Raw genomic sequence first — 26,847 nt, forward strand, 5'->3', positions numbered from 1 at the left:
ACTTTGAATGCGCGCGTCGCACTTGCCGCGCATGCACATTCAACTTCACTGATGTCGGACGGGGGAGCTGACGTCGGACGGGGAGGAGAGGTCACCAGCGCTGAGGGAGCCCGGCGCTGGATTAAGGTAAGCTGCTGAAGGGGTTTTTACCGGGATGGGGATTCTGAGGGTGAGGGCACCCTCAGGGCACTATAGTGTCATGAAAACCGCTTTGTTATCCTGACACTACAGTGATCCTTTAACATTCACTATGAATTATCACTTTGGTGAAAAGCCCTGTATGTCCTACAGAGACTGTGGGGGTTAAGGTCACATAAAGTATCTATAAGGATATTTGTAATGTATTTTTCATGTATTTTGCTTTTGTGTTTTTGTTTATTGTATGTTAAACATACAGAACACACACATTAACACCTTGCAGCACAGCACACAGCTGGATGAAGAGTGACGTCATTACATTCACAGCTAGCAGGATTCCCCCAGCTCTCTATTAGCAAACCACGTCACTCACTTCCCAGTCCTGCAGACTGTGCTAAGGATTCTACTTATTCCCTATGGAACCTGCAGTACCTAATTTCGGTCACCAGGGGTAACCGTACACGTGGAATGTACAGGCTCAGTGATAGACTGCTGCAAAAGCCAATGGGAGACACAAGGCTCCTTCCACCCCAGGCTCCTTCCACCAATGAGCGCTGCCCTGCCTGTTGATTCACAGTACTGTTAGTTCTAATAAATTCAGTTGTGATGTTTGCAGCCAGATTCCAGGCGATGCAGCTTAGTACATCAGCGTGTATGTAACTCGACGTAGAGAGCAGTGTGCGCAGGCCATGTCAGTGTGAAGGGTTACAGTGATACTTTTATTACAGAGTTGCCTTGAAGAACTCCTAACCCACCAGTCACATCCTGTAGGTAAGTGAGAGGAAAGTCCATACAGTGATTATAGTGACTGGGGAATTTGCAAAGGCTACAATGCACACATATAACTGGACTATCTATATGCTCTTAAATAATACACTCTATTCAGATAGCTGAATTCAATTCTATAATGTGCTAAATGTTACAATGTATTCATATAGCTGAATTAAATTCTATAATGTCCTAAATGTTACACTGTATTCATATAGCTGAATTAAATTCTATAATGTCCTAAATGTTACACTGTATTCATATAGCTGAATTAAACTATAGAATGTGCTAAATGTTACACTGTATTCATATAGCTGAATTAAATTCTATAATGTCCTAAATGTTACACTGTATTCATATAGCTGAATTAAACTATAGAATGTGCTAAATGTTACACTGTATTCATATAGCTGAATTAAACTATAGAATGTGCTAAATGTTACACTGTATTCATATAGCTGAATTAAACTATAGAATGTGCTAAATGTTACACTGTATCAATATAACTGAATTAAATTCTATAATGTGCTAAATGTTACACTGTATTCATATAGCTGAATATAGCTGTTTGCATGGTCTAATGTACTATGTACTGAAATATTACTGTATAAAAGTTACATTGTAAACATATAGCTGAATTAAACTATATACTGTATAAAGGTTATATTATATACACATAGCTCAATTAAACTATATACTGTATAAAGGTTATATTATATACACATAGCTCAATTAAACTATATACTGTATAAAGGTTATATTATATACACATAGCTCAATTAAACTATATACTGTATAAAGGTTATATTATATACACATAGCTCAATTAAACTATATACTGTATAAAGGTTATATTATATACACATAGCTCAATTAAACTATATACTGTATAAAGGTTATATTATATACATATAGCTCAATTAAACTATATACTGTATAAAGGTTATAGTGTATACATAGAGCTCAATGAAACTATATACTCGGTTACAGTTACACTGTATACATATAACTATATACTCAGACATAGACAGACAGACAAGCAGGAATGCACACAGGACATTCAGCGCCAATCACATATGATAGTCATGAAGGGGTTAATGCAGTGTGTGCACATATAACTGTATGATTATACCATAATGTGGTTGTGAAACCTATGATTAATTGACCCCTTGAGTGCCAGACTGTATCCAGGTCAGTTTTTGTCACTGGGGGGATTATTGTAGTGCTCTCTGTGTGTTGAAGTTGTGTGAGCTGTATGTGTTACATGTTGTGTGTGAGATGTGTTGTGTACATGTGGTGGTAATCTGTGAGCCACATTTTGTGCCTGGGGAAAGGTGTGTCTAAACTGTACACAGTTCATTGATACTGGAATCAGGACATTAACGCCTGTGAGCTTTGTCACGTACTTAGTGTAGACACTAATCAATGGTCAGGCAGTGCTCTCTCTATTACTCATCTGTCTGATATACCCAGCATGTAAATATACTAAGCTATACTGTAACTGTCCTGATGAACATGCATGCATGGTAATATACTGTGTACTTAAATATACTAAGCAACTGTGTATCTGTCCAGATATACCCGGTGTGTGCATGGTAATATACTATGTACTGAAATATACTAAGCTATACTGTAACTGTCCAGATATACCCTGTGTCTGTATGGTCTAATATACTATGTACTGAAATATACCGAGCTACTGTGTAACTATCCAGATGAACTCTGTGTATGCAGGGAAATATACTATGTTCTTAAATATACTAAGCTATACTGAAACTGACCACATATACCCTGTGTATGCATGGAAATATACTAAGCTATACTGAAACTGTCCAGATATACCCTGTGTCTGCATGGAAATATACTAAGCTATACTGAAACTGACCAGATATACCCTGTGTCTGCATGGAAATATACTAAGCTATAATGAAACTGACCAGGTATACTCTGTGTCTGCATGTAAATATACTAAGCTATTCTGAAACTGACCAGGTATACCCTGTGTCTGCATGTAAATATACTAAGCTATATTGAAACTGACCAGGTATACCCTGTGTCTGCATGGAAATACACTAAGCTATACTGTAACTGTCCAGATATACCCTGTGTCTGCATGGAAATATACTAAACTATATTGTAACTGTCCAGATATACCCTGTGTCTGCATTGTATAATATACTTATATACCATGTTTCTGTGTCTGTCTATGTAGTACATGAACTGAGATAACCTGTAACTATCCAGATTTACCCCATGTCTGCATGGTCTAATATACTCTGTACTGAAATATACTGATCTACTTTGTATCTGCATTGTCTAATATACTCTGTGATTAAATATACTGAGTTACAATGTAACTGTTTAGCCAGATATACCCTGTGTCTGCATTGTCTAATATACTCTGTGCTTAAATATACTGAGCTAACATGTAACTGTTTGTTCAGTAATACTATGTACATAGATGATCTAATATACCATGTACTTAAATATACTGAGTTAACTTACAATATAACTGTTTAGCCAGATATACCACGTGTCTGCATGGTGAAATATACACTGTACATAAATATGCTGATCTCCCCTGTAACTGTTTGTCCAGATATATAAGGTGCTTGTGTGGCTAATAAACTGTTGTCTTATGTTCTGACCACCAGAGTAGGGGTGGCATTTTGATTACTCAAGTTTTTAGAATTATTTTGAAATTGGAAGGGGGAAACATCATGTATTTATACTTGATTAAACTGCAATTATTTGTTCTCTATTATGGTCTGATATATACTCTGCCAGCGATTTCTCATTTTATAGTAATTTATTCGCTTGTGTAATTAGTTTGTTATACTGAAACGCATCCTACACGGGAGCTTACCTCCAACAGCAAACATCTCTGGTTCAACCACAAACTTTTTCCTGGGGCATCAAAAATGTACCCGTTTCCAGACCTGTGAGCAATGCATTGGGCACTTTCTGGGTAAACGCAGAACTTTCACTTTAATGGTGACACTTCCATATTCCCTTGCCATAGTAAATGCTACTCAAGTGCTTACTAGGCTGAGTAGAGTAGCAGAGGTAAGTATACAAGACACTTACCTCTTCAGCACTTCCATGTCCAGGTAATGTCATGTGCCAGTAAGACTCTTGGCAGGACACAGCCAAATCTTAATTCAATCTAAAATCTTTTAAGAGATCTATGGCAATATACCTCAGCACAGAATGCATCTGTCATGGTTGAATATATTTATTACCTGTTATCCTGTTATATATATATATATATATATATATGTGTGTGTGTGTGTGTGTGTGTGTGTATAATTTGTATATTGTATATATTGTATTGTTGTAATATTGTATCCTATTGTAACAATGCAATGTTTTGTGGACACAGAACATACTTGAAAATGAGACAAATCTCAATGTATCCATACTGGTACAATATTTTATAAATAAATAAATACATTTGTCAGCCATTGTCTCCATAGTGCCTTAATAATGCATGGCACTATAGAGGTTAAATTAATCTGTACAGTACATCCAGGCATATAGTGTAAATTATAAAACAAAGACTGCAGAATTTTTTTACATTTTTTTTTAAAATAGCATAAGCTATAGTTAACTTTAGTTATATATGAGGAAGTGCCACATCAAATTCAGTAACGAAGTTACCTCTCAGCCTTGACTGATATTGAATTGTTATTGATCTGTTGAAAAACTTTCTCACTTCTTTTTTGTTCATTGGTTTTGCCTGAGAAATTTGCATAAAAAGAAAGATAAAAAAAAAAAAGGTAATCCAATTGGAGACTTTATTTGCTCGTTACAATATGCCATTACCTCCAAAGTGACAATTCCTCATTAAAAGAAAACAAAAACTAAAAGGTATGCTTGCTCTTTGTGAGGCAGCCCCATGTGGGTTTCAGATGTTTTTGTTAACAAACATTTGAGGTTGTAATGCAAACAAGCATGCAAACAAAATGCAAATGTCTTTTTTAGAAAGTAATTTACATTACACAGTGTGTCTCACTAGAAGTGTAATGGAATCCTATGTAAACATGAAAATTCACACTTAAAAACCTGAACTTGTCACATCTCTTTTACAGCACTGTAACTTCACAAAATAGTGTCTAGGTCATACATTGGGCATATTGTTTTACTCAGAAGATGTAACTGAGCATAATTTGGGGGATTTTATGACAGTGGTACATATGAAATGCAAGAAATACTCAGCAAAAATGCAAAATGTATGTAAAAATGCAATTTTTTTTACCCTCACCACAAACATTGACATAAATTGGTGAAAAAATAGTGACAAGTTAAGGCACAATATACGCCATATAAGATACCCTGGGTTGTCTGCTTTATCAAATGAAAGCCCTTTGTGGGGTTAATTGAACAGTCAAATTGCTATAATACCCCAAATTTAGACATAGGCCCACCATATCCATCTATGAAAATTCCAACTATAGAAACTGAAATAGCCTTGTCTCTTATATGGCATTGTAGCTTCACAGCATAGTGCCAAAGGCGTACAATGGGAGTATCGTTATGCTGAGCAGATGTAGGTGACCACAATATGGGTTTCTGTGCAGGAATATAGCACACACCAGCTTTACGAAATACACATTACAAAAAACTTGTTATAAGTGTATATGCCAAAATAGAGAAAAAACACACATTTTCTCCAGTATTTAGCAGAGATTGGCGATTAAATGGCTATGTAAAAAGTGTCAAAATAACCTTAGGTAAATAGCCTATGATGCCTACTTTATATAAATATATACTTTTGCATGGCAATTTTATTTTCTGTGATGGCTACTAAGCCTACAAGACAAACATACCATCTTCTAAAATTGTTTCACATTGAAATTTAATTTTAGTCCTTTTATTTTGTGACCTGTAACTTTCAAAATAAGCTGAAATCCTACACATATTATGTACTCTATAAATCAAGGCACATAAATGCATTTATTTTGAATTACTTTTTCTAAGCTGGACATATTATGCACACTCTATTATTGGCAAAACTGTGAAAAACAAAACATATCTATTTTTCCATTTTTTTTGGCATTTTATTTTTATAATTAATGCGAATGTATCTATCTATATGTGACATCAAATTAAAGCCCCTTTTCCCTCTAAAAAAAGGTATATAATAGTAGTTGGTGCAATAAATGACAAAGATGCAAATTGTGTTTGAACACAAACAGCAAAAAAATGCAAAAATGGCTTGTGTCCTTAAGGGTAAGTCCAGTTTTTGAAGCTGCGTCCTCAAGGGGTTAAATACTTTGTTATTATCATTATTGCTCTTACGATTATTCATAAAGAATCTTTATAAAAAAAATCACATAAAAGCCGCATTGGAATTGTAGTTACATTTTAACACAATAAAAATATCAAGACAACGAGGAACAACACTGTTATGAGCAAGTTTCTACATTTTCCAGTGGAGTACATCATTCATTTAGCTCCTGCCAAGAGCTGCAGACATAGGTCTGGACCAGGAGCAGGTGGTGCCAAGAAAGAAGAGGTAACGGAAAGTGCATCACCCATTTTCCACATCTTACGGAGCTATCATGCAAGTAGACATGTCATATTATTGACTCTTTGAAAAAAAATGTGACAGTGCTGCTTCAATACTCAAGAAATAACAAGGAATATTGCAAAACAGAAAACTATATTTAATAACAAGACACAAGGACTTAGAAAAGGAAAACACTCTCAATATCTTCCTATAAAACTGGACATCCTCAGGAAGCTGGACATCTATTCTAAAAAATAATCTCAAATTAACTGAAGGATATCACAGCCCTTTGGTTGTTATCAGAAGCAATGTGCTCTTTGGCTGCACAGAATGAAGAGAAGGACCTCGTAGCTTGAGCCTTAAGTCCTGAAGGAGGTTGGATGACTGGAGGCTCATATTCTCAACCTAGTTGGGTGACACTTGAAATATCCAGGGGATGACAAATAATTCCAACACTTTTACATGACAAGGTAGCTCTCTAGACAAGCCACAGATTGTCCCATAAATCATCTGTATTCTCCTCCTAACATTCCTAACATTTTTTTGGAATTTGTAAGGTAACCACTTTTTGTTGGAACAGACATAGGAGGTGTATTTTACACCTTATCCTGGTGTAAAGACCTGTGTCGGAACACCATCTGAGAAAACTGAAAAACTGTATCTCATTTAGCAAGTCAGTCGTTCAATATCTGGCTAAGAGTACTTACTACAGACAGGGCAGGACTGGAAACGTTTGACCTTGGGAGTAAGTACAAACTAAAGATCTTTTTTAGATGGGGACTTCAACCTCAATCAGTATGACCTGCACAGCATAAGAGTGCGTTCACAGAAATGTGCGCATTTTGCGATTGACTCCCAAAACTCAGTTTCATTAAAGTTTTAATTAAAGGAACACTATAGTAACCTAAATTACTTTAGCTAAATAAAGCAGTTTTAGTGTATAGATCATTTCCCTGCAATTTCACTGCTCAATTCACTGTCATTTAGGAGTTAAATCACTTTGTTTCTGTTTATGCAGCCCTAGCCACACCTCCCCTGGCTATGATTGACACAGCCTGCATGAAAACAAAAACTGGTTTCACTTTTAAACAGATGTAATTTACCATAAATAATTGTATCTCAATCTCTAAATTGAACTTTAATCACATACAGGAGGCTCTTGCAGGGTCTAGCAAGCTATTAACATAGCAGGGGATAAGAAAATCTTAATTAAACAGAACTTGCAATAAAGAAAGCCTAAATAGGGCTCTCTTTACAGGAAGTGTTTATGGAAGGCTGTGCAAGTCACATGCAGGGAGGTGTGACTAGGGTTCATAAACAAAGGGGTTTAACTCCTAAATGGCAGAGGATTGAGCAGTGAGGCTGCAGGGGCATGTTCTATACACCAAAACTGCTTAATTAAGCTAAAGTTATTCAGGTGACTATAGTGTCCCTTTAAACCCACAGCCACTTGTAATCAACTCCAGGTCATAAGTACTCATCATAGTCTAGCAACCAGCTGGCCACAGGTACTGCAGTCTCTCAGGAAATATCTCATTGGACAGTCAAGGCCTGGAAAACCATTGTGGTTATAGACTAAGCACAAGTCTCACTCAATGCTGGATTAGCAAATGCCCATCACAATTCCTGTTTTCTTCCCAAGTATGCTACTAACAGGCATCCCAGCACATCTGTAGTTGCTCTGAATCATGAGAAGAATGGTGCTGTGACACAGCAGGCATCTAGCATTGGATGTAAGTGACGTGGGGAGCACCTGCCCACCTTGCCAAACAACCGCTGATTATAGACACTGAGAAGCCTTTTGACAGTGTTTTTTTCCCAATGAATTTACATGGCCAAATGTGAGCAGATCGGTGGAAGATCAACCTTTGATATAAGCGTTTCAGGAGAGGAGGGTATTCCTTAGGAGTTTTGGAGCCAGCATTATGTGATTGATGACGAAAACAATCATCTTGCATAATTATAGGGTAGTTTTGGATGTCATGACTATTCCTGTATTGAACCGAAAAAAAGAGAGATCTTTTTTGTTATGTAAGTGTAAAGAGTTCTAGAGCCCCCACCTTGTTTTTTCATTACACAAGGCTTTTGCACACTCTGGAATTCCTGCGGAGGGGGGCTCAGATCCCACTCTACAAACAGATGCAAGGATGCAATGCATTTCAGCAGTTTTGGGCTGAATTCTGGCCACTGATCACAAAACTATGTATCGTTACACAATATATAACATGATTTTCCTATTATTTGAAATGATTGTGGATTCTGTTTTATAAACTCCAAATCTTGAGGGAATCACATTTACATTCACCTTTCGAAGGGTCAGTGTGACAAGACCCAAAAGGACCTATTTGTTTTCCAGAAATGTTTATTGTCTGGAGAGGGGTTAAAAAAAACAACATATGTACTCTATTTATGGCGAAAAAAAATAAATCCTTGTCTCTTCTTTAGCTAAGTTTATTGTATTCATTTTCAGTATTATTGTAGAACATTGTTGCTGTGAAAAGTGGATTCCCCCCACTCAAAGTGCAGAAAAAGTCAATGGCAAGGACTTTGGTCGCACCATGTCCCACGCCTGACCTAGGCAGCTGAGTGAGTCATTTAAAGTATGGTCCTTACCTTTATTTAATAGTCATCTTGAATTTATCCAGGTTGTAAGTAATTTGTGTAATGAATTAATTAATAATCGGTACAGAGGAATCTTCATCAAAAGAAGGATTTAATTCCCTCGATGAAGTTCTAACATGGTAAAAATGGAGAAGTCCAGCTGTGCTCAGATTATAATGGAATTGGAGTTTCTTTAAAATATTTCTCTGTCTTTATATATGTGGCTAAATGTTATTGGAATATGACCTTACAGGTAGGACATGTAGATGAGCAGATGCTGTAAGTTGTAATAAATTGCTATAATATAAATTACAGATTTTAAATAAATTTATACACAATTTTGAGAACAGGTCATGACCAATAGCAGGTTACTTTCTACTTGGAAAATTGAGTCGCAACACTTTCCGTTTAGAATAACCTTTTTTTTTCACAGTTCTGCATGTTTTTCTTTCAGAACATGTAGCAGATCCGAAATAACTCTTTTCCCCAACTGCTCGACTGCTGTTTTAAACATCATACGTGAAAGGTTCTTTCTTTCGCCATCTTAATTAGTATTCCGCAGCAGCAGCTGTATTACAGATGGTCTGCTTTGATCAATGAATATAATGGAGACCCTTTGAGATAAAAAGGGAATGTGGAGAAAATATAAAAATTTACAGTTTTTATACTGGTTCATGAATATTACACGTCCACTGTGCACGGATTTAAAGCCACGGGCAGATTTAATGGATTAAAAAAAGGCATAGCAATGTTTCAACCTACTAAGAGGTTTTTTTCAGCTTGATAAAGACCTCTTAGTAAGTTGAAACATTGCTTTGCCTTTTTTAATCCATTAAATCTGCCCGTGGCTTTAATTCTGTGATTGCCTGAAGATTTTTCCTGTTTTAAAAACAGGAGGGACAACACCTAAAGAATCATTAAACCATAGCCACCACAGCAAGCTGTAGTGCTTATAGTGTTTAGATAATTCCTTGGAGTATGATTACTAACATTTCGGTTGCTAGAACTCTTCAAAACCATTGTTATCATGTGTTCAAATTTGTCCTGTTTGTGTGTTCGCTATCTCGCCTTTGTGAGCAAACAAACTTTTTTCTTTTCTTTCGAGACAGTTTAAAAAAACGCGTTCCTAGTGAGGGAAACCTCAAATGTTGTTGACTATGTTTCATGTAGTACAATGGATACTGATTGCAAAAGACTATACACAAAACTGCAAAAGTACCAGGACAGTGCAAAGCGTAGGATTCTGTTCTATTTAGCCACGGCTTCATCTACTGTATCAATTTAAACATTACATTGCATTCAGTACATTTTATTAGGGATTGGAGGCTTGTGGCTTTGGAAAAGAAATTTGGAAACATAATTTGTCATTTATCAAATAGACAAAAATAACAAAACTGTCTTTAAAATCTTTATTGCTGAAGAGAGTTTTGCAAATGTCTACAGTTATATAAAAAACATAGTACGGCCAATTCTGTAACTGCAGCATTATAACTTATGCAAGGATAATAAACTGTTTGTAGAGCTTTTGGTATATAGTGCTACATACTATACAGCAATCAGATCCCCAGAGGCTTTGTAGCAGGGCTTTATGTCCACATTTTGGGTCATGTTGTCTCACTGGCACTGTTTTTATTTGGAGAGATAGGGCCAATGTTCAAGTTGAAGGTGCATTTTGTTGTATGTGGGAGATGGGAGGAGTTGCCATACTTTTTGGGTGCCCTTTTGTAAGAACGAGAAAAAAGTGTAGCGCTAGTGAAATACTATTAAAAATATACTTATACCAAATGGATCGTCTTTACGGGCCTAAACACCTTTTACGCTTGAGCTAAGTCTAATAGCTCCACGCTTGTGAGTGCTTCTAATTTTATAAAGACTCACTTCTTTTAAAACTTATCACACTATGTTATGTTATTTATAATTCTAGGCTATGTGGATGTTTAATTTGATATCTATCCATTTGGTATATGTATATTTTTAATATTATTTCACTAGCGCTACACTTTTTCTTGTTCTTATTTTGTCCTTTTTTGGTGTATGTAGAAATGTTTTTACACCCAAGTGTTATAGCTGCTATTATTAATATTTATTCATATATATTTATACAAATTGGCACTCTATAGCGCCAGTACTTATTTTCACGTTATTACCCTTATGAAAGTGTCCGAGTCTAAAGAAGATATGAAGGTGCTCCAACCCCAATCCTATCTCTATTTACAGCACGATCAATAGTCTGATTATTATGTGTTGGTAAAGTATTCTGATAAAGTGCTGCGTGCCATTTATTTGGGTGATTAGTGGGCTAAATCATTTTGTCACTCAGACGGTGAAAAACGTGAACTAACAGTAACTTCATATATGTAAGAAATGTATTGACAATTCACAATGTGTCTCTTAAAGTGCTGTGCAAGTAAGCATTTCACATCCTTCTTAGGCAATAGCAAATATGTGGAATAGAGGATGAGGCCCAAGTCGGGAACAGGGCTTGAACCTGCCCATCATGAAAGTGGGATTTTTTATAGGCTTGACTAAGGCATTATGGATATCTTGTAGTACCAGCTTTTTTATTCACTATATATGGAAAAGTTAAGTGTACAATATGTCACGAAGAACATTTTGACTTTTTTTTTTTTTTTTTACAGGTAGAAAGGTAACATGGCAAACTTTAAAGGACATGCACTGCCAGGGAGCTTTTTCCTTATATTTGGCATTTGGTGGTCCATAAAATACCCCCTGAGGTATGCATGCAAGAAAAATAAGAAAGTTTGTTCCTTCGGATCGAAAGTAGGATTGCAGAGGCTGGAAATAATTGAAGGAGCAACAAAAGCAGTATTTGCATTAATAGGTAAGTAGGTTCAGTTTGTTTTGCTATTTAAGTTAACATACCTAACACTTTAAATTAAACATGCTTTATTGTTCCTTAAAAGTTGATTGCTTTGCTAAACGAGAGGGCCTTATGACAAACAACTTGTGTTAGAATTAATTGTTTCCCTTCTTTTACCTATTGTACAACACTGTGAAATATGTTGGCACTATATAAATGATTGTAATTGTAAATAATACCATTGGGAGGGGGGGGGGGGGGGGAGCGGAGGCTCTAGAGATATATTACACCATGTGAGAGAAGATTGATTGGTTTCAAAATGTCTCCAGAACCCTGAAGCGACATTATTTTTTCTGACTATATACTTTGATATTATATATCATACATATTACTTTTCTATATTTTTAAAAAAAAATATTGGATTTTCCTCCATAACAGCTGGAATGCCAGGGATTATTCATAGTCATTTGAGCTTCTGTGGAATCCAACACAGGTATTCGCTCACACATGTACACACAGGCACAAATACACACAAACCGCACCAAAAGGATTTTTTTCCCCCAGAGGACCAAAATTGGCAAACCACTCATGAAACGGAAGGAACCTGAGAATTTCCAAGTCTGAACAAGGTTTTACCTAGAGATGTGATGTCCAACACAGAGAGTCAAACCAAAGCTAATGGCCAGCAATATAAATATATCCCAGCTAGATATAAAATTCGATCTTAATAGAAAGAACCCAATTGTACTTCATATCTATGTGACATATTAAAACAAATAAAAGTGTGTGTATATATATATATTCATAGTGATCAGCCACAACATTAATACCACTTACAGGTAAAGTGAATAGCATTGATTACATAGTTACCATTGCACCTGTTAATAGGAGATATATTTTAGGCAGCAAGAGAATAGTTGGTTCTTGAATATCATATGTTGGAAACAGAAAAAAATGGGCAAGCAAAAAGATCTAAGTGACAAGAGCCAAGAAGTGATGGCCTGACAACTGGGTCAAAACATCTCCAAAACGAAAAGTCTTCTGGGGTGTCCCCATTATGTAGTGGTTGTACGTGCCAAAAGTGGTGCAAGTAAGGGCTACCGGTGAACCAGTTAGGGGGCACCCAAGGCTCATTGATGTACGTGGGGAGTGAAAGCTAGCCCGTCTGCTCTGATCACACAGAAGAGCTACTGTAGCTCAAATTGCTGGAAAATGTAATGCTGGCCATGATAGAAATGTGTCAGAACACACAGTGAATTGCAGTTTGCTGCGCATGGGGCTGCGTAACTGCAGACTGGCCAGAGTACCCATGAAAGCCCCTGTCCCCTGCAAAAAGCACCTTCAATGTGGACGTGAGTGTTAGCACTGGACCATGGAGCAATAGAAGAAAGTTGCCTGGTCTGATGAATCACGTTTTCTTTAGATCAGGTGGATGGCCAGGTGTATGTTGTTTACCTGGTGGAAGAGATGGCAGCAGGATGTACTATGGGAAGATGGCAGGTCAGGGGAGATCTTCTGGCATTCCTGTGGATATGACTTTGGCATGTACCACCTACCTATATATTTATGGTGTTCCTTGTTGGCCTTTCAGCAGGATAATGTACCATGCCACACTAAAATTGTTCAGGAATTGTTTGAGAAATGTGGCAAAGGGACTCCAGACTATGGAGAGGTATAAAAGGGTGTGATGAGGGTCAGGGGAGACACACATAAAGGCATGGCCGGCGCTTCCATTAGACCACCTAGACCAGTGGCCTATGGCGCCAGTTCCTTGGGGGGCGCCTCTGACAAACCTGCAGCTATAATTGTGTCTGGGCCTATCGGGGTGACTAGACTGGGTTGGCCCAGTAACACATGGAAAAATTCAGGATGGCAGCGAGGCGCCAGCAGCGCTGCCTTTACTTACACAATGCTGCACTACTTTCTGGCCACACGCGCCTGGCTGCACTTGATATCATTGCGCGCAGGCGCTGTGTCTGGGAACATGTCAGAGAGTAAGTGGGGCAGGGAGGCAATGAGTATCCGTCCCAGGAGGCCATTCACCAGGTATGCATTTTACTTGCACAGCAGGAAGTGGGGCTGATACAGGGAGTAACAGGGTGCCAGGCAGGAAACTGATATATGAACTTAAGGTAAGTGTGTGTTTCAGAGAATGTGTCTGCATATGTGTGTGTGTGTCAATCTGCATGTGTCTGTGTGTTTGTGTGTTAGTAAGCATGGTGCATGGGTCTCTGTGTGTTTGTGTCAGTCTGCATGGCTCAGTGTGTGTGTGTGTGTCTCAGTCTGCATGTGTGTGTGTGTGTCAGTCTGCATGGGTCTGTGTCTGTGTGTGCGTCAGTCTGCATGGGTCTGTGTGTGTATGTGTCAGTCTGCATGGATCTGTGTGTGTGTGTGTGTCAGTCTGCATGGGTCTGTGTGTAGCTGTGTGTGCCAGTCTGCATGTATGTGTGTGTCAGTCTGAATGGGTCTGTGTGTGTGTGTGTGGATCAGTCTGCACGGGTCTGTGTGTTTGTGTGTGTGTGTCAGTTTGCATGGGTCTGTGTGTGTGTCAGTCTGCATGTGTCTGTGTGTGAATGTGTGTCAGTCTGCATGGTGCATGGTTCTGTGTGTGTGTCAGTCTGCATTAATTCTGTGTGTCTGTGTGTGTCAGTCTGCATTGGTCTGTGTGTGTGTGTGTCAGTCTGCATTGGTCTGTCTGTGTCAATCTGCATGTGTCTGTGTCTTTGTGTATGTGTCAGTCTGCATGGGTCTGTGTGTGTGTATGGCAATCTGCGTGGTTCTCTGCGCATGTGTGTTTATGTGTTGGTCTGCATGAGTCTTTGTGTGTGTGTGTGCGCACCAGTGTTGGTCTGCATGGGTCAGTGAGTGTGTCTGCATGGATCAATGTGGGTGTCAAAACACATTGATAAGTGTGCGTCCGTTTGCATTCACATATGCACATATATATATATATAAATATATATATATACCGTATACATATATACCGTATACATATATACCGTATACATATTTTTTTTTATATCAAGCTATGGAATTTTAATGGGAAGGTTACACCCTGGGTACATTTATGTTAAATAAATAGTTAAATAGTTAAATAAATGGATACATAGCAAGGACTTACTGTACGGATCTGCATTTATGGTTAGAAAATAAATTAACCTCTCACCTTTATTGTGTTTTCCAGGCATGATTGCTGAGCAGTTTGTGCCCGATGGACCTCACCTGAAGTTGTACAATTCAGAAGAGAAACAATGGAGCCATCTAATGAACTGGCAACATTCCACCATGTATCTCTTTTATGGCATCTCAGGGGTAGTGGACATTATCACTCACACTACCAAAGCTGTTCCCGTAGCAATCGATAGGATGATGCTGTCTATTGCTGTCTTTGTTGAAGGTATTTTATTTGGGGTTTCTATCATTATATTATTATAGAATTCTAACAAAACAGCAAAAATAAATCAGAAACCAGTACATGGTATTCAAAACACCTAATCTGCAAACTGGAAAAAATGCAATATAACAATCTATGGCTCCACCGAACAAAATACTAAAAATATGGTTAGTATAAATAATAAAAAAATAAATCTATAATAAGATGTATGTAGAAAAATATCAAAATTCATAAAGTACTTTTTTTTTTTTTTTTTTTTTTAAGAGAGAATGTATTTATCAAATAGAACACAGTACTTGTGAGAGTCCATGCCAAGTGGCAGTGGGCACTGTGCCTGACGGTATGTCTCAGTCACTGTCGGTTCAACCGACGCCCTGCTGGGGGTGAGTGCTTTTTTTCAATGTTGCTTGTCGCAGAACTTGCCATCTCTCTTGTGTGCGGAAGCTCCGGGCCCGTTTGCTTTGCGGAGGTGTGTTTGCCTGCGGGTGTAAAGTCCCCTTGGCTGGATAATGCTTCGACTTCCCCGGTGTTGGGTTGGGGCTGCTCCGTCTGTGCCGTCGTGGTGCGGTCTCCATCTCGGATCTTGCACCTCTTCGGGTTTCCCGTCCAGCTGGGCTTGTCTTGCCCTCCTGGGGCTTGATTCGCCGACGAGGGAGCCATGGGAGTTTCTGTTTCGGCTTCTGTTGAAACCCTGGCCCCGGTTTGCGCGGGTGTACTCTTGGGAGGGCACCCTGGCGGATCTCAGCTTTCGTGGATATAGGTTTTTGTGGTGAGGTGGTCGGCCCGACAGCTGTCGGGGCTGTGATCCCCTGGGGTTGTGAGAGGGCCTCCAACCGCTGCCAGAAGGCGGTGAATATTGCGTGTAGTCGGCGTTCTGTGTCCAGCCAGGCAGGTTGTGAGCAGTCTGCTTGGGTAGTGTCCGCCATTTTGGGAGGTTTTGTGGCGGCAAGGTCAGAGCTCGTCGTGACGGCCTCCGTTCCACCACCTTGCAAGGGTAATGTATGGGGGTAGACCTGGATGACCCCCACCGGTCCAAAGGGGGGGGGGATAGGGGCTCAGAGCATGGAGCTTGGTCGGTCGTGGCAGTGGGAGAGCGGCCTTCTCTCCCATGCCCGCCGTCTTGATAGGCCTCACCTTCATGTTGGTATTTGGGGTCGCTTTTTTAGTATCTTCGTGTGTGTCCCAATGTCCCCTCACTCTGGGTGGCTGTTAGGGCCCGATTAGTTGCCGTTTTTGGCGTGATTTATCCGCTTTTTGCCGCGTTTAGCGGGAGCTGCAATGGTGTGCGTCTTCCTCGCTCCGCGGCCAGGCCCGCCCCCTTATTTTATTTTTTAAGCATAGTATACAGGTGTTTTTTGTCCTTGTTGAGCTGTTCTTATAAAAAAAAAAGAGTGAAAAAGAAAAATATGCAAAAGAGAAACTGAGCTGATAGTTTGTGTCATCTTGACGTAGGCTGCTCTTAATAAGAGGAATTAAGTTTACATAGGTACAGTAGAAGACAAAACGTTGATTGCAAAGGAGCAAAAGGTAAGTAACACAAAATTGTGTTACCTTTCTCACACAGTTTTTTGAATGGGAAGCGTGTGATGCTCTCAGCCAATCCAAATAGCGGCTGTGATACTCACACTGGCACACACACACACACACACACACACACACACTGATACCCATACTGGCACATACACACACACTCTGATACTCACACTGGCACACACACAGAGATACCCACACTGACAGACACACACACACACACACACACTCTGATACTCACACTGGCACATACACACACAAACACAGATACCCACACTGGCACATACACACACAAATGTGCCAACACTGGCACATACACACAAATACACACACTGACACATACACAGATATACACATTGACACATACACAAACACACATATACTTAAACACACATACACATACACTGGCAAAGACACATAAATACACACACTAGTTAGTACATACACATACTAGTTCATATACACATACAATCTGACATACACTACAGCCACCTGTTAGCTTACCTTTTGGTGTCTGGGATGAGGCTGATGGGAGTGAGCATTTCCCCCTCCATCTGCCTTCTTCTCCTCCCTCCCCCCCCCCCTTTTTTTTCTTTCAGCTGGGAGGAAATGATAGCATCTCACTACCTCCCAGCTGGCAGATACTGCAGAGCCCAGTCAGGCTCTTAAAGGGCTGGGAACCTGACTAGACCCCTGTACAAGAAGGTGGGTAATGAGTAAAGGGCATTTATCATTTGTAATATCCTTAAAATCAAACACACACAATCTGACATGCATTGTATGTTAGATTGTGTGTATGATTTCTGGGATACTACACATGGTGTGCGGGTATTCGGAAACCTCATTAAACATACAGGAGTTTCCCGGACCTATCAGGAGACTTGGGATGTCTGCACACTGGACACAAGGGATTCCGTACTCCTGGAAAAAGGTGTGTGGCTAAGACATGTGAAACGAATGGCGTGTGTCTGTGTGTTTCTATCAGTGTCTGTGTTTATGTGTGTGGCAGTGTATGTGTATGTGCACATAAAACACTACATTCAATTGAAAAATGCTGCACACAATTTACCTCTGCATTTGAAAGCCAACACCACACACAAATTAATTTGAAAGCCAACACCACAGTCAAACTCCATGAAACTGCAAGAAACATCTCTAGTGGCTCTGGTTGGGAACAGGGACACTGCACCAAGACCCCTTCAATGAGATGAAGTGGTCCGGGTGCCTATAGTGTCCCTTTACGTTTACATATTGTGTTGCACACATTAATACAAAATCAAGGTAACATTTCTTGCATGTTTATAGGCAAACTAAGTTCATGTCTGATTTTCGGAGTAAGCCCAATAGATTACATATTCTTTCATGTGACTTGTTACCATTTTGTTTTGACCTTTACAATGTTTTACATGTTCTTATAACAAAAAAACCATTTCAATAGTACTGTTAGAATGCAACTGACACATTTTAACATTTTAAGATCCTTGTGATTGCAGGGTTCCTGTTTTATTACCATGTGCATGGAAGGGCAATGCTGGATGTTCACGTACACTTGCTGCTGTTAGTAGCTGTGTTTGGTGGAGCTCTGTGTATATTCTTGGAGGTGTTTCACCGTGGTAACATTATCCTAGAACTATTCCGGACCAGTCTGTGTATACTACAAGGCAGCTGGTTCTGGCAGGTACGTTTGATGTTTCTCTTGGTCACGTGACATTGTTTACTACTGCAAGGTTTTAATGAATTTATGTAAGCCAGTTTGTTGTCAGTTCATGTCAAGTTCCAGCTGTTACCTAACCGTCAGGAGCTCATAGAACCATTTTGTTACAGTATTTATGTATTTGCAATCCCAGTCAGCCCACCTTACCAGTAAGGGTCCCTGGGCCAGACACCTAATGCTATATATATATATATCTCTGCCTACCTGCAATCCTCCAAGATCGTAAGCTCATTTGAACAGAACTTTCTTCACCTCTAAACATTAATTTTCTGTTATTGTAAAGCACTGCAGAATATGCTGGCGTTATAGAAATGCTAATAGTAATAATAATACGCTGCTGACTATTTTTGCAGAGTTATATATAAATTGAATTATATTCCCTAACTAATGTTGTCCTGGAAGTTGATGTTTTGTGCTTCCTCACCCATCCTAGTAATGTTTGTGGCAGGCGTGGAACAGATACCTGGGGTGGAGACAGTCATGGGAAGGGTATTGTGGCCCAGTAATTGCACATCTGTCCACGGTTATTTTCCCCTCCTGTTGATTCATGTTGTTCCTCTTTTCTCCCTCCTCTCCAAGATGCTCCCCATTTCTAAATTAGGCTTGCCAACTTCATAAACCCTTGTTTATATTCATTCTTGTATTAAACCATGTTGAAGCATCTCCTGCTAGTTTCTCAACCTACCTATAGAGAGTGTTTTAGTGTATAATGCATTACAGACATTACATTTCAACCCAAGTGATGCATATTTTGTATTCCAATTGCAATCAGGATTTTATGGATAAACATCCATTCTTTCTTTATATCCTATTAATAATATCTCTTTTTTTACAAATGTAATATGATCTATGATATAATTTATCTCACATAATGTGATTAGCATTCAGAGCTTTAAAGATTCACTCCATTTTCTATGCTGAAGAAGCGTTTGTTCCCAATAACATTAAAGGGAATATATAGGCACCCAGACCACGTAATCTCAATGCAGGGTTAAAATGCCTCTAGTAGCTGTCACTTTGACAGGCACTAGAGGTGCTTCCAGCTATTTCAATCAGATGTTCTCATAGAGACCATCTGATTGGTGCTGCATGGAATTTTGCCACACATGCTCTCTAACCACCCAATGCTTTCCTATGGGAAAACATTCAATTGGCTGAACTTAACAATCTTGATGATCTCAGCTATGGATGCAGAACAGCAGCGCATAGACAGGCACTGCGAGGGAGAAAAGGTAAGTAAAACTGCTCTTTAACTCCTTACAGGTGAAGGCCTGTTAAACTAAACTGGTAACAGGGCACTACAGCGCAAAGAATTCACATTTGTATTCCTACCGCTATAGCATTCATTTAAAATTGTCTGATTTAAAAAGGATTCATTTAATTTATATATCTGTGGTGGAATTTAATATTCATGATAAACAAATAATAATAATAAAAATGACCCAGACGGTTTATAAAACTAAGTAGTTATACCTGATATAATGATTCGCATGCACTCCTAATAATATCACCCTAGTACACTATCCTCACATTATCCATATATCTGTGAGAGGGGTGAAGTTGGTTAGATCTGGGCCAAATCCCCTCACCTTAACAAAATACCTTCATTACACAGGTTTTGTGTCTAGAACAGGGGTTCCCAACCCAGTTTTCAAGTACTCCCAACAGTCTAGGATTTAGGGATTACCCAGTTGTGTCTAAGGTGTTTTTAGAAAGAAAGAAAGAAAAAAAACAGTCTAGACAGAACTGGGTAATGCCTAAATCCTGGCCTGTTAGGGGGGGGGGGGGGTACTTGAAAACTGCATTGGGAACCCTAGAAGAAGGGGACCACAACTAATCTGCCACTGAAATGGTTAAAACACGTATACTGCATATAATGTTTGTTTAAGCAATTAACAGCTCATAGTACATGCTATATTCAGCCAGAAAAAAAGTCAGATTTGTGAATTGGTTCCTGAAGAAGTATAACTTCAATGCTCTTCCAAAGGATATAAACACAGAAAAAATATTAAACCCACAGTGAGCATACAAGATATACTTATATGTCGATATACAGGAGAAATATTATCATCTGTAAAAGATAAAAACAAATACACATAGTGCTTTCTGTATAATAACAATAAATACACAATCTGTACAAATGGATTAGAACTCACAAAGCACTATGTACAGAAAGCACTATGTGTATTTGTTTGTATCTTTTACAGATAATAATATTTCTCCTGTATATCGACATATAAGTATATCTTGTGTGCTGACTGTGGGTTTAATATTTTATCTGAATTTATATGGTTTCTAAGGTGGTAGGGGAATACTACCTTTATTGCACCCACTGTTCATATATTTGAACACTGCAGCTGTAACATTCTCTTCCATCACATACAAAATCCTATGCTACCTCTTGACTCATTTCCCCCCCCAAGTTTAACCTTTAGATTGTGAGCTCACGGACAGAGCCCTCTACCTGTTGTATCGGTCTGTTCCTATTGTGTTGTGTTTCCCAATTGTACAGCGCTGCAGAATATGTTGCCGCTTTATAAATGCCAGTAAAAAGAATAATAATAATAATAATATGGTTATTTAAAGCGCCTAAACAACTATCTCTTTATCTCTTCCAAAGGATGGCTGACACATCAGTAATATTGCGGCTGATAAATCTTTCTCTCCTTTTTAACTCGTGTAATGCATCCTTAGGTTGCCACGTAAATGATTATTCATCTTGTAGTCCCAGTTAATGTATCTTGTTTATAATTTTTAGCATGCTGGGAATATCTGATTTCTTGTCTGTAATAAAAAAATGAACACAGTGAGTATCTGTTTCTCAATAACATCCCACACACTATAACAAACTCATTTTCAATGCAAGCTTCAATTGAATGAATGTATGTGCATATTCTGTCCGATGGAAATACATGGTTTATATATCTTGGCACTAGTGCCATCTAGTGGTGTAAAATAAATAGACATCTTTGCTGCAGTAAATCATTTTTTAGCTTAGGATAAAGTAGACAATGTCAGAGAGGAATTGACACTCTGCAGAATTTTAACTGAACACTCCAACCCCAATAACATCTTAAGCTCAGTTAAGGTGTTATAGAAGCAGGAGTGTCCAGGTGCATTTTCCTCAATGGGCACCCAGCTTATCATTGGCCGCCCCAGGTAAACCTTTATTATACTTCAGTGCATAGAAGTAAGAACCATGGAGGCAGAGGTTGCAGGTGGTGGAACCCCAACTTCAGGATTAAACGGTTGCTTATTACATTTTAAATCCACTTTGAATTTACTTCAGATTCTCAGATTCAGAATAAAGTGTTAGTCTTGAAAAGGCTGCTTTTGGAAATATCTGCATGAGATATTATAGGTTAGATTTTAATGGGTATTAAGTTATGTACTATTACCCTGAAGCAAAAAAATCAAACAAACAAAACAGCAACTTCATATTAATTAGTTGATCTTTTGTTTTGATCTTGTTAAAACACAAGTGATAGTAACCCTTAAGGGTACACTATAGGCACCCAGACCACTTCAGCTAATTGAAGTGGTCTGGGTGCAGTGTCCCTTTTGCCCTTAGTGCTGCAATGTTAACCATTGCAGTTCCAGGGAAACTACAATGTTTACAGTGCAGCTCTAAGTCTGCCTCTGCCCACAGACAGCCACTGGATGCGCTTACTGGATCGAAATGGACCTTTGGTCCGGTATGTGACAGTGGACATCATCCCGCTCTGCATGAGGACCTCCAGCGTCAGATTCCCCCCGTAGGAAAGCATTGATTCAATGCTTTCCTATGGGGAGATCTAATGCGCACCCTCTAAAATGTATTCATTTTAAATAAGTGTTACGATTTTTCAAATATTGCTAAATAGTTTATATATATATATGTGTATTTATAGCATCGTATAATAATAGCACCTATATGTGTATATATTATAACAACATAAATGGTTAATGCTCTTTTTTTATTTCCTCTTTTACAGATCGGTTTTGTTCTTTACCCTCCTGGCGGGGGTCCTGAATGGGATCAAATGGATCATAGCAATATGCTGTTTATTACAATGTGCTATTGTTGGCATTATGCATTTTCACTCCTTATTGTTGCTGCAAATTATGGAATTGTCACTTGGTGAGTACTCTACTTGCAATGTATATACTAAGTTAGAGACTATGGTGCATTCTTTTTTTTTATTTGACAATTTTTATTCATTTTCAAAGGAAAAGGGGGTGAGGGGGTACAGAAAAAAGAAAAGAAGGGGGAGGGCAAGGCTGGGGTGGTGCATTTTTAACATGCTCTTTATTAGTAAATCATCAGCAAGACAATTATTCATCAAAAATGTAATTTTAGCAGAATATCTCATGGCTGGTAACAATGACTAATAAATGCAGGTCCATGGAATTTCTCCTACCACCCACATTTCAAGTATATGTGGGTGAATATCTTCCTATAATTCTACCTGGATTTGACTCAAACATATCTTTCACATTTAAATTTTTTTTTTTTTAATTCTTTATTTTTGTACTGCATGGAACACATTGGCATGACATTTTGGCTTTCGCAGAAGCCGATCACATCTCTTTTTTTGTTTTTTTGTCATAGTAGTTACAGAAAGGAAGAATATCGGTTAGAAAAATCATGTGGCTTCACGTTTACAAAGTAGTAGGCGTTATTAGAGTAGCCCCAATAGCTATATGCTTCCCAGTTTTTGGCTTGCATTCCTGCAGTTTTTCCTCTTGTGCCCACCAAACTTGTGGGTCGTCAAGAGTTAACTAATAAAACAATACAACTTAACCATTCAAGTATCGTGTACACTTGCTTTTGTCCGAGTCGTCAGACGTGTAGTGGTTTTCTGAGGGTCTATATAGGCGTGGGTGGGTGTATTCCCTCCCTTCGGTCCCCCTGCTGTGTAATCTCTGGATCTCTCCCCACTCCTCCCCTGGCGTCATAGCAGTCCTTTATCTCTCTCCTCCTTCCCCGCTCAGATGGCAAACTGGTCCCAGAGATCCCATACCTTATGGAAGGTGTTAACTGTGTGTCTCACCTGTGCCGTCAGTTTGTCCATGAGATGTCCATGTTTACATTGAAATGCCTGCAGGGACTGGCCATGGACACCAGAAGAACTACATTAAGCTGTAGTTGTTCTGGTCACTATAGTGTCCCTTTAACCCCTTAAGGACACATGACATGTGTGACATGTCACGATTCCCTTTTATTCCAGATGTTTGGTCCTTAAGGGGTTAATATTGATGAAACCTTATTAAAAAATATTATATACCATTAGATCATCTGTTCCTTTGTTTCCAGGGTGGTCCAGACAAAAATGAAGAACGGCGAGTCATTGGAGATGGAGTTGCTAAAATCCCGAGAGCGAGAGGAAGACTCTGAGGATGAAATCTAGAGAATGATCTAGTAAAACCCTCTCTCAGAACTCTGGTCTACACTTTCATGCGATAACAGATGCACTGTTTCTATAATACTCCAATCTTCTAGTGTAAAATATTCAGGTTATTTGTATTATACTCATCCGTTATTCTAATCAGGGGAGGGCTGGCAGCCTTAGGCCTGGGGGGCAAAACCAGTCAAGTGGCCCATTGCGCCACCCCCCCCATGTGACATCACAATGCCCCACCCATATGATCTGCCATATGAACTAACGCCAGTGCTGCACACAGTGTGTGTTTACATTAAAAAGCCTGCAGGGACCAGCTATAGACACCAGAACCACTTCATTAAGCTATAGTGTCCCTTTAATGTGAGGTAAATTATAGATTAGTGTCACTAATAATATACTAGATTGCCTACTTACAATTAGATGAGGATGATGATGGGCTGCAGTTTGGCTCCACTGGTCTGGTGTAGAACAGGACCTCTGGAGGCTGTTTGCAACTGTGGTCACAAAATTCAACGTTCTGGGAGAATTGGAAGCAGCTCCATTTTTTGGGGGCCTCTTACACAGCTCAAGGTCTGGGCTCCAGTGCCTGACGGTGAGTATGCCCATAAGGCCCACTCATAAGTCCACTTATATGTTCCACCCACCCATGAGCTCGCTCACAGGGAGTGGAGTGTGTAGGGGATGTGTTATGTGTTATCTAATATGTGTGCTTATGGTATGTAGTGTATAGGGATACCAGTTTGTGCAGGTGATGCAGTGTGTTTGTGTGTAGTGGAAGCAGTGTGTATTTGTGTATAAGGGATGTATTATGTGTTTCTGGTTGTGTGTGAGGGATGCATTGTGTGAATCTGTGTTTGTATGCATAAGGGATGCAAGGTGTGTGTCTGTATGTGTGTGCATTGAGTGTAAGAGATGCATTGTGTTTCTGTGTGTATGTAAGAAAAACAGTGTGTGTGTTTGCATGTGTGTGTAAGGGTTTGCAGTGTATGTTTCTGTGTATCTATGCAAATGATGCATTGTCTTTGTGTGTAAGGGTTGCATTGTGTGTGTGTGTGTAATGGATGCATTGTGTGTTTCTCTGTGTGTAAGGGAAGCATGTTCTGTTTCTGTGTATGTATAGGGATGCATTGTGTGTTTCTGTGTATGTATAGGGATGCATTGTGTGTTTCTGTGTATGTATAGGGATGCATTGTGTGTGTGTGTGTGTTTGCGTAGTGTTAAAGAGCTCCCTGTCTTGCCCACCGTCCTATAGAGCTGTCCCTTCTGTCCCTTAGAGCTCTCCCCTGCCCCTTAGTGGTCTCTCCTCTCCCCCACCCTCCCCTAGCGGTCTCTTCTCACACTCACCCACCCTCCCTGTGCTCTTCTCATCCCCCCTCCACCCTCCCTGTGTTCTTCTCACTCCTCCCTCTGTGTGTTCTCACCCCCCCCTGTGTTCTTCTTACCCTCCCTCCTCCCTGTGTTCTTCTTACTCCCCCCTTGTTCTTCTTACCCCCTTCTTCTTATTACTCCCCCTTCTTCTTACCCTCCTTCTTCTTCTTACCCCTTCCTTCTTCTTCTTACCCCCCTTCTTCTTCTTACCCCTTCTTCTTTTTACTCCCCCCTCTTCTTCTTACTCCCCCCTCTTCTTCTTACTCCCCCTTCTTCTTCTTACCCCCCTCTTATTCTTACCCCCTTCTTCTAATTACTCCCCACTCTTGTTCTTACTCCCCCCTTCTTCTTCTTCTTACCCCCCTCTTTTTCTTATCTCCCCTTCTTCTTACTCCCCCCTCTTATTATCCCCCCTCCCCTCTTCTTACTCCCTCTCTTCCCTCTTCTTACTTCCCCCGCCCCTCTTACTCCCCCCGCCCCTCTTCTTACTCCCCCCTCCCCTCACTCCCCCTCCCCTCTTCTTACTCTCCCCCCCTCCCTCCCCTCCCCTCTTCTTACTCTCCCCCCTCCCTCCCCTCCCCTCTTCTTACTCTCCCCCCTCCCTCCCCTCTTCTTACTCCCCCCCTCCCTCCCCTCTTCTTACTCCCCCCCTCCCTCCCCTCTTCTTACTCCCCCCCTCCCTCCCCTCTTCTTACTCTCCCCCCCCTCCCTCCCCTCTTCTTACTCTCCCCCCCCTCCCTCCCCTCTTCTTACTCTCCCCCCCCTCCCTCCCCTCTTCTTACTCTCCCCCCCCTCCCTCCCCTCTTCTTACTCCCCCCCCTCCCTCCCCTCTTCTTACTCTCCCCCCCCCTCCCTCCCCTCTTCTTACTCTCCCCCCCCTCCCTCCCCTCTTCTTACTCTCCCCCCCCCTCCCTCCCCTCTTCTTACTCTCCCCCCCCTCCCTCCCCTCTTCTTACTCTCCCCCCCCTCCCTCCCCTCTTCTTACTCTCCCCCCCCTCCCTCCCCTCTTCTTACTCTCCCCCCCCTCCCTCCCCTCTTCTTACTCTCCCCCCCCTCCCTCCCCTCTTCTTACTCTCCCCCCCCTCCCTCCCCTCTTCTTACTCTCCCCCCCCTCCCTCCCCTCTTCTTACTCTCCCCCCCCTCCCTCCCCTCTTCTTACTCTCCCCCCCTCCCCTCTTCTTACTCTCCCCCCCTCCCCTCTTCTTACTCTCCCCCCCCTCCCTCCCCTCTTCTTACTCTCCCCCCTCCCCTCTTTTTACTCTCCCCCCTCCCCTCTTTTTACTCTCCCCCCCCCCCCCCCCTTCTTCTTACCCCCTCCCCTGTAGGTGGCCGAGCTGCACTCCGGTCCGCGGTCCCGGCCGGAGTGATAGGAAGGTGCTCAGTGTGCACCTTCCTGTCAGTCCGGCCGGGTACAGGAAACAGAAACTCCTGTTCCGCGCGGAACAGGAGTTTCTGTTTCCTGTACCCGGCCGGACTGACAGGAAGTGCACACTCAGTGTGCACCTTCCCATCACTCCGGCCGGGACCGCGGACCGGAGTGCAGCTCGGCCACCTACAGGGGAGGGGAGGGAGGGAAAAGCAGCTGCAGCCGTCTGAGCGCTCTTTACAGAGCGCTCG

The 26,847-nt window shown here is 40.4% G+C and overlaps 1 protein-coding gene across 1 annotated transcript; it reads left to right on the forward strand.

Annotated features, from left to right (window-relative positions):
- The first annotated feature begins 714 nt into the window (after positions 1–714).
- Positions 715–24,001, forward strand: TMEM45A (transmembrane protein 45A). Its single transcript, XM_063443463.1, has 6 exons — positions 715–913; positions 11,659–11,861; positions 15,025–15,237; positions 18,258–18,442; positions 22,453–22,598; positions 23,775–24,001. Exons 2-6 carry the CDS (start codon positions 11,672–11,674, stop codon positions 23,866–23,868), a joined length of 828 nt encoding a protein of 275 aa, XP_063299533.1. The 5' UTR covers positions 715–913; positions 11,659–11,671; the 3' UTR covers positions 23,869–24,001.
- Positions 24,002–26,847: the final 2,846 nt, after the last annotated feature.

Source organism: Pelobates fuscus, chromosome 1, assembly GCF_036172605.1.
Source record: "Pelobates fuscus isolate aPelFus1 chromosome 1, aPelFus1.pri, whole genome shotgun sequence".
Lineage (NCBI taxonomy): Eukaryota > Metazoa > Chordata > Amphibia > Anura > Pelobatidae > Pelobates > Pelobates fuscus.